General features: G+C 41.6%; 1 protein-coding gene across 1 annotated transcript in view; it reads right to left on the reverse strand.

The window, feature by feature from the left end:
• The window catches only part of HEXB (hexosaminidase B (beta polypeptide)), a gene marked incomplete at its 5' end in the record, with an annotated part of 16,620 nt that overhangs the window by 5,352 nt on the left and 1,818 nt on the right, over nucleotides 1-9,450 (reverse strand). Inside the window, 7 exon segments of the mRNA XM_010149905.1 lie at nucleotides 31-117; nucleotides 1,139-1,319; nucleotides 2,957-3,086; nucleotides 4,674-4,775; nucleotides 7,767-7,877; nucleotides 8,094-8,140; nucleotides 8,869-8,934. Of these exon segments, the coding sequence (XP_010148207.1) occupies nucleotides 31-117; nucleotides 1,139-1,319; nucleotides 2,957-3,086; nucleotides 4,674-4,775; nucleotides 7,767-7,877; nucleotides 8,094-8,140; nucleotides 8,869-8,934 (724 nt within the window).

The following is a 9,450-nucleotide window of genomic DNA, read 5'->3' on the forward strand; positions in this document are numbered from 1 at the left end:
CAAGAGTAAAAAAAAAAAAAAAAATCATACTTCTGAATATAGTAAGACTCCAATTTAGCATAGTCAAATCCAAATTCTTGCTTCTTCATGAACTCTTTCACTTCAGGGTTAGATTTCCTTAAATAATAAACAAACAAAATTGTTATTTTCTTTCCTTTTTTTTTTTTTTTAGTAGTAGTTCTGTTACTAAAGCAGATTTCCTAACCATTCCCACCGATGCACAGCACACAACCCTGAAATACACAACAGAGCAGAAACAGCAGGCTAACATCATTTATGTATTTTGAGAGAAAACCAATAGTTCTGTGGCAGAAGTACTGGAGTCCCTGTTCTAAAGCAGCCTCTGGCAGGCTGCCTCAAGCTCTTAAGAGCCCTGGGGTTCCTGGCTTCTCTGCAGCTTTGTGGGTAGGATGCCAGCAGGTCTGGAAACTGAGCAGCCATAATACCAGAGGATCTGCGGGAGTGACATCAAGAATTTGGGAAAGTACCCGAAAAGCAAGCCCACATTTCTGTCATAAAGCACTTGCCAGAAATTTTCTTTCTTTTTAAAAATCAAAGCAAGTCTTGAGTGTTGAGATACGATGTTTCAAGAGAACACACAGATACTAACTAGATTAAGTTGAATACTCATTCAATTAGATCTGCTCCAAATTCTGTTATTAGTTACTCCAGCAGAGACTCCAAAGTATTAAAAATCGACAACCAATTGAAAAACTGTATTAATGCCTCATTTTAATTCAAGCACACAAGAGTCAGTACTGTAATACTTAATGTTAGCAGATTTTCTGGAAGGCAGAACTCAATGGAAAGAACTGCTTTTTTCTTTAACAGAAAGCATTTAAATGTTAATTATCTTAAATAGCACTTTCCTACCTAGTTCTCCGTCTTACCAGGTTAATTTTCCTAAATGAATCCTTTAGGAGTACCCAAACATTTGTGAAACTAGTCAAAGTAAAATTCTGCACAAAATCAGTTGCTTGCTAAAGATCACAAGCACTCTGCCTGTAAATAGTTGCAGAAGTAGGAGTGGAGATCCTTGGGTTAAGCAGTGGAAACTGTCCCAATCGAGTTCTGTAACTGACAGATTTAGGCGAGTTTAAGAGGCACTAGGCACTTAATCTTTGAACTGTCACCATACCAACAATCGAAGTTCACTTCATCTCCTCCCAAATGAATGTATGCATCTGGAAATACACTGCTGATTTCTTTGAAGAATTTAGTCATGAAGTCATAAGTTGTATTCAAAATGGGATTTACAGGTCCAAAGGACCCAGTTGGCTGTTCTCCATTGTAACAAGGGGTGAGAAGATCTTTTTGACCTAATAGAAACAATTAATAGAGTATATTCAGTGCTTAAGTGCTCATCTGCTCTAAGTATAATCAAACAGAGGTAGGATGAAATAAAACAACTGGCCCAAGGCTGAAGAACCCTCTAACTGGAAATCAGAACTCAGATTTGTGATTTAACGCACAGTGATTTATGGAACATGTCACTATACCTGGAAAGCAGCTTCTGATGACTGCTTGAATAAAAAAGCTTTAATGGATTTAGCAAGAAAGCCAATTAGAAGAAAGTAAAATATAGTGAGAGTGCTCCAGAGGCCTCTTTTTCTATTAGTGTGCTTTGTTAACAGCTAAGTAGGGGGAAGTATATGGCTCCAGGTAGATGTCCCACCTCAGTCTGATAGGAGTTTACCTCTACACAAGAAAGGAAGGCTAGGCAGAGACATCAAAACTGAGCACTGGTTCTTAGTATCTGAAGCAATGTGAGCCAGGATAACAAAACAGTAGTTATCAATAGGTTGGAGATTCCCAAGTTCAGTTTATTTGGTAAACTGTCATTGCAGGAGCAGCACCTTCCTGGCTGTTTGTTTCCTACTCCAAGCACATTTTCCCCCCAAACAGGGCCTTCCCTGGTGGTAGATTGCTTCAACTACCCTCCTCGCATGCCTTAACACTTCTCTCCAGTATGTGGAATTTTAAGGCAAACAAAGCATAGCTACCCAGGTTCACAGGCAAAGCCAGGACACGCTCCTGTGCATCACGTTAAAAAAAAAACGCTGTTATAAAAGAAGGAACAATTGATTTAGGCAAGGGAGCTGAACCATGCTCTTAATATGAATGTAGACTACCCCACAGGCAAGCCACTGGCTCTTATTAGTGCTCTGTAACAGCAAAGACCACATGAGATAAAGGATTCAGAAATACTGTTTAGCAAATTCAGGTTTTGCCTTGTTCCTTTCCTCCTCAAATTAGTGAGAAAGAGCCTGAGGCACCTTCCAACATCTTCCACAACCCCACAGGATGAGCACGAGACTTGCCCCATGGCTAAAACTTTAGCTATGAAGCACTAGAAAAAATCTTCACTACTTCCAGTTTGGCCAAAACCATCTTACATGAATTACAGTGACCGCAGTGAAATCCCACTCAGTGCACCCTGAATTAAGGCACAAGGTTCCCTGGTCCTTGAGTATATGTAACCACCACCGCTCTCAGGATTCAAGCATGCTCTGTCAAAAGAAGTATTACTCAAAAGACAGAGAGCGAAAAAGCATCCAACGTTGCTGTGTTTTGTACGCTGGCAAATTACCATTTTACTAATAGAAACGCCATTCACTTTGAAAGAACCTTCCCAAAGCAGAAATCTCTACTCTAGAGTCAGCAACTCACTATTTCTAGCCACTGCCTTACTACTCTAACCTCAGGAGCACTGGATGGGAGATTAACCACAACATCCAAAGCCCACGGCAAACAGAGTGTATCTGTGCCTTCAACAAATCCAGCACAGCAAGCACCAGCTTGGTTTGTTCACTTCAGTTCCTCCAGGATGTACAGGTCATGACCATCGTCAAGTCTGCTCCTTGCTTACCTCTTACCAAGGGCCTTGCACTTTAAAGGCTGCTTTTTAACAAGTTCATTTGCTTGCTACTTACCATTATCAATTTCTTGGACATACCTTTTCCCCAAGACTGTGTGTGTCCTGGGGTATCAAACTCTGGGATAACTCTAATGCCTCTTAACCGAGCATATTCAATCACCAGATGGACATCAGTAGGAGTGTAGATGTGGTTATAGGAGTAGGCTCCCTGCAAAGTATTCACATGTAGAGACAGTTTACAAAATAACAGTGGCTCACAAAATTGCGATTAAAGTGTTACAAGACACGCTGTAGAGCAGTTTTACAAGTTGGTCTCAATTGTTTATCACATGTACAACTGCACTGACAGAACTATTCTGTTACCGGGGTGGGGTCCAACATAAAAATTAACCCTTTTTTCGACACTCAGACATATCTCCCGAGGAGACCATCCTTTCCTCCTTAGCTCAGTTATTGAAGAAAACAGAAAAATAGCTTCTATTCCATCAGGTTTATAAAAGATACATTTTTCAATTCTTCTGTACAAATTAGTTTTCCACTCCACCTCTGCGTCATTACTTCTGAAACACAGGGCCCTTGCTACATGACATGCAAGACTAATGGAAAAATTCTGCCAAGCCAGAAAGAATGGCGTCTTCTTCCAACACCTCTGCTTGTCTGTTTTGAGACAATGCCCAATTTAGCGTCAGGGTGTGTTTGCTTTGTGACACTAAATTTGAGCATTATTCCACTCCCACACAGCCAACAAATGTGACAAATGACCCAGACTGCTACAGTTTGGTGAAACAGATGCATGCCAAAGAGACAAACCGTATCAGAAAAGCATCGTGACTCCTCATGATTGACAGCACCTTAAACTGCTATTTATCTGGAAATGGTTTCCACAGCTGAGATACTCAAAAAAAGAGATACAGTAAACAAGAAGCCTTTTAAAAAGAAGGCTAGGGACAAAGGCCATTTCCCTCTTCATCACTGGCGAACAGGACAGAATTCCACAACCATTATTAGGAAAAGTAATCTGACTGCACCATCCAGCATCTACAATTTTTCAATTACGAATCCTTCACAGCAGCTGCTCAAGCACTGCCTACCTCATTTTCATGAGGACCAGATTCTAGCAAGCGTTTTAAAACAGAATCACAAATCTTGTGCTTAGGCTCAGTCTATTTAAATTATTCATGCTTGATGTGGCTACTACCAACCCACGACTGAGCAAGAACCTCATGATGGCTTTCCTTAATTAAAACCTGCTGTGAATCAGGAAATAAGGAGACACATTGCACTGTATTTGTTTTAGAACAGAACGTCTCACTTTTGGACTTCTTACAGACATGTTGTGTTTTGTAAAGTTTATTAAATCTCAGAAAGGGCAGAAGTACTGCCACAGCAGTTCCGAACCTAGAGCTTACAGGAAATTCTCTTGCATTTATTATTCCTGGACAGCAGGAAGTCCACCAGTTAAACAAAGAGAAAGAAATTTAAGCAGTGTTCACCACAAGAGGTTATTCGTACACCACTACTGCTTTGAAAGACTGCAAACACTGAGGATCACAGTCACCACAAATTTGCACAGAAGAATTAGGAAGGTCATCCACCAAGAAAGACTTGAACATGGTCCACAAAGACACACAGGTAGGGCCCTAAAATGTGGCCTTGCTGGTTATTGGTCCTCTGGTACTGCTTCACAATTAGCCAAGGCAGATGTATTCAACCATTGGTAGGCTCTGCATTTTATTTTTACCAAACACGTGCCAGACTTTTGCCTTCCCACCCTGCTCCGATGACGTTTACTCACCTTGTCACTTAGCTCAGGGAAATAAATACTCTGGTAAGGGAACGACTGATCGTCTACTATATGCCAGTGGAGAACATTGAACTTGTTAAAAGCCATGGCATCCTGTAACAAATAATGTAATACAGTCTAGTCAAGCACTTCACTCTTACAGAGAACCTACGCAAAAAAGGTGGTCTTGTCCCAGTATATCCCACATGCCTAAAGCAACTGAAAAAGAAAAACCCACACAACCAAAGAAAAAGTGCACCATGTTTCACCAAATCCTAGAAGCATACACCAAAATGCACCAGGCTGTTTCTACTACTGCTCCATTCCTCTGCCATCTGTTTGCACCACTCCTGTCAACAAGCCCGTGGTCTGATCTTGCTCCACCGGCTGGTAAAAGGGGAACTACTCCCTTTTAAGGGAAGTGCTTATGAATTTCTTCCACTTCAGAACATATCTAGGCAATTCTCTATGCACCATCAGCTGTTTCAGCTCACAGAAAAGCTTGTACTTTTCTGCTTCATCACTTTGAACTCAAAAACTAAACAGCATGAGTTTCCCATTTAGTACACCCCTAACTGCCAGTGAATTCTGCAGAATCCATTTCAAATGCATGCAAAATAAATCACGCATTTTCCCCACAGAAAATAGCATTCGCCTTCTTTCAGTCATCAGTGTCAGTACTTCCCTTTTTTGAACTTGAAGATACTCAAGATAAATGCCAACACACTTATTTTAGAGAATTATGACTCCAGATAGTTACACGCATAGTCTGAATTACGCACGTTTGTTAAGAGTCACTAGCATTTTTCGTGTGCTATAAGCAGACCGAGTAAATGTTCTCTACATTGTTCAGGACCAAGTAATTGCAACACAATTGCTTCCAAGCTCTTTCCACAACATAATTATTTCCACCCCTGCCTTTTTTTTTTCCCCCCCCCCACCAACCTGTGTTGAAAGAAGCAATAAAACCTCTTCAGGAACTACCACCAAACCCAAAGGAAGATTTATGCCATGTCATTTCCCCCAAATTATCTCATCTGTTCAGCAGAAGTTTTAATTACCACACATCTTCCTGCATTTCCATCTTTCCACATGGAAAATAATATCTCCTAACCTTCACCTCAGCCACTCCTTCCTCAAGGACAATGACCTTCCCGGAAATACAGTACAGCAGCTGAACACAAACAAGAAATGGACCTGAACTGCTGTCGTAAGTATCTACTTAACACTTGTCAGTGAAGGGATTATTGCTGCTTTTCATTAGGTTAGCCTGGATTCAAGCAGGCACAGAGGTGGGAGGAAACATGTACGTGTTCTTACACCAGCAAAACGTCGTAAAATGTAGCCCTGGGAAGGTATTAGAGCCACAGACATAATTTAAGGAAATACATCAGAATAGCAACAGTTGCAGAAACACAGGAACGGTTAGAAATGCAAGTCTCAAAAGTCAGTTTACTGTTTGGACATCGTCTCTTTTAGAAAAGACAACAAATATTGACACAACTGACTGCTTCAGTCTTTGAAGCACCCTCAGCTGTAAATGAAACACTACACAAACACTACTTGCTGAACAGGGACTGATCTTGAAGGCAAATACAAGTGGTAAATACCCATGGAGGGGCAAATTCTGAGCACAGTTCAAGGATGACCTCAGAAATTAAGACTGGCTTTACCTGCACTTCCTTCCTGCCCATAAGCTCACTCTGCTAAGTTCTGCAACATGTAAGGGAAATTTCTAAAGCTATTTCATCGTGGAAAAGCAAGACAGACAAACTATGAAACTCCATGTACCTCCACTCAAAGTCTTCCCCATTTCAACCCACCAAATGAGCCCTGTGAGCTGGTTTTCTTCAGAGTGGCTGGTATGAATGAGGCTGTGTTTCGGATTTGCGCGGGGAAGAGCACTGACTGCACTGGTGCTTTTAGCTGTCGCCACGGAGCGTTTGTACCGAGTCAGGGCCTTTTTCGGTTCCTGGTGCTGTGCCTGTGTTCCCAGCCTCTTCACTACAAGAAGCTGGGAGGGGACACGCTCAGGACGGCTGGCCCAGACTGGCCACAGGCGTATTCCACTGCATGAGATGTCATGCCCAGTATATGGGTTGGAGGTTGGGCCAGGGGTGGACTTTCTCTCTCTCTCTGGCTCTGACTCTCAGTCAGTCAGCAGGTGGTGAGCGGCTGTATCATATGGGGGTTTTTCCATTATTTTCATTACATATTATTAGTATTGGTATCATTGTTTTATTTCATTTACTTTCAATTATTAAATTGTTCCTATCTCAACCCACGAGTTTGTCTTTTCCTCCAATTCTCCTCCTCCACTGGTGGAGGGTAGGGAGGTGAGCGAGCAGCTGTGTGGTACTTAGTTGCTGGCTGAGATTAATCAACACCCTGCTACAAGGATTTCAACAGCAGAAAAGGGGCATACAAAACAAAACAAAACCCCACACAGCTTTGGCTGCTATGCTTACCCAAATTCATCACCTTCCCATCAAAGCGGGAGTATAAAATTACTAGAGTGCCTACTTAAGCTTTTCAGATAAAGTTTTGTGGGCTGGTTTGTTTGTTTGTGGTTTTCACCTTTTTGGAGGGACTTGGTGAACAAAATCAGTAGCTTCCAATAAACACTTCCAATTTGCCCCCTTGCTCTGTACTACTTAACAATGGGCTTCCTCTTAGCAGACTAAGAAAGGACTACCGAAGCCCGGTTATTGAAAAGACTGGAATTTTCCAGCAACCACTGGCAACTGAAGCCAGGATTTGCAAGGTCTCCCCTGTACTGCTTGGTGACAGGCAGATGTCTCAAAACATGCCTCCTTAAAATACGTGAGCTGATTTAGGCAACAGAAAATATACAAAACTCAAGGCACCACAAATCCCAGCCTTCTTTACAGGCTCACTAATCATTGTCTCTGTCCACTAGATTTCTCTCCAGTGGATGCTCTGACCTTCACTTAGTCCTTTTAGGACAGTTCACTCTGTCCTTTTAGAAGTCAGCCAGAGGAGGTGGGTTCTCCTGTCATACCAGCTCCAGTTGCTACCTACTTCAGGGGGTAAAACACAACAGTAGAAAGCCTTCATTATTCATGACACAAAACTGCCACTTACCAGGTTTGTAAGAATAGATTTCAATGGTAAATAATGCCTTGACGTGTCTAGTAAGATTCCTCTATGAGCAAATCTTGGGAAGTCGTAGATTTCAGATTCATTGACAAGAAACTAGGAGAATGAGATTTAAAAATTAGAATTCCCATTTTATATTCATCATTTCAACAAGGAAATAGTTACTTTTCAGTTTGTTAATGGTTTTCCAAGGATCATTTTCTGAAAAAGATACCTAATGAAATCAGTAGATCTGCTGCTGCTAGAAGAGCACCTAATGAAGAATGTGGTTGTCTGTTGTTAGGACTGGTTTAGGTGAACAGTTATACTTACACTTCCATAGTCATCCTCATGTACCAACTGGCTGAAGGTTTCCAAACCTGGAAAAAAATCCAAGAAAGGGATCTGCAGTACAACCCAGTACCTGCAGGGACCATAACTACAGGTGTTCAGATACCTAGCTTGTAGCGGAGTTTCTCTCTAGCACAGTTTCCTTAATTGCTCAAGCACCACATTTAATGACATTCTGAAGAGGGAACCATTCAAGCTCTCCAGTACACACCAGTACTGATTATTAGCACTACAGCCCAGCTGTACCTAATCAATCCTCGAAGAGTACGGAAGTGACTGAATGTAAGGCAGGAATGTCTGATGTTGCCATGCATCTATTCCTGTCATTTCTGGAACTGGTGAAGCTTCTAATTCAGCATGAAAAATCTGCTAATTTAGATTAACATTCCAGTAAGAACAGCAGACTAAAACTTCGGCCTCATCGTCTTCTTGGTGAAGTGTCCACCACGTTCAGTTCTTAGGTGCAGTCAGAGAATAATTTGTTCACACTGCAGAGAGCTTTTTAGCGTGGAGGATTTGGTTGGTTTGGCTGATTTCAGGCAGGAGTGCACTTCTGGTGTGCCACTGGATCTGAGATGCTAAGCATCCAGACTGAGGGTCTGACCAACACATATCTGGGGTATCCTTCTGGCCTCTGTGCCCAAGCTTACTTCCAGTGAAGGGCTAAATGAGGGCAAGGCTCAGTGGCCAGCTGGTTCTTAGTCTGGCATGGAGTTGTATAAGCCCAGAACAAACAGCTCTATAGGAAAAGGCTTACCTCTTAAAGCACCCCATACCTCATCTGCTTTCAGTACAGCCACAGGCTCTGCTACAGTTAAATGATCTAAAAGCGGGGGAGGGGAAAAAAAAAAGGAAAAAAAAAAAGTTATTCCTCAAGGAAGCATGGATTGACACAACAACACTAACAGGCATTACAAGATTCTGCAAGTGCCATGTCTCCCTTTGTTTTTTTAAATTCTAACCTGGTTTTAAATGACACCGTGCAGCTACTTTTCACTTGCATGCTCTTGTAATAATGCAAGCTACTAGTCAGAGAGTCAACAGTTAATCAGTAAGATAAAACAAATACAGTGCTTAATAATGGCAACGTTAAATATTGCACATGGGACAGAATTCCAGCCATGTTTAATTCAACTCATTTAAAGCTTATCAAATGGTATTTTTGCATTTAAGACATATGTGATAAGGGTTGGGTAACCGAGCCAGAACTAACTGCAGAAGTTTACTTCGCCTTTTATCTTCCTTATATATAGATTACATTTACGCATTTTTAGAGCGATAGCTTCTCAAGTTGTATTGTTAGGGGCTTACTATAAAGGTCTAATTACAAAGGGGGGGG

This window comes from Eurypyga helias, unplaced genomic scaffold (assembly GCF_000690775.1).
Source record: "Eurypyga helias isolate BGI_N326 unplaced genomic scaffold, ASM69077v1 scaffold28844, whole genome shotgun sequence".
Lineage (NCBI taxonomy): Eukaryota > Metazoa > Chordata > Aves > Eurypygiformes > Eurypygidae > Eurypyga > Eurypyga helias.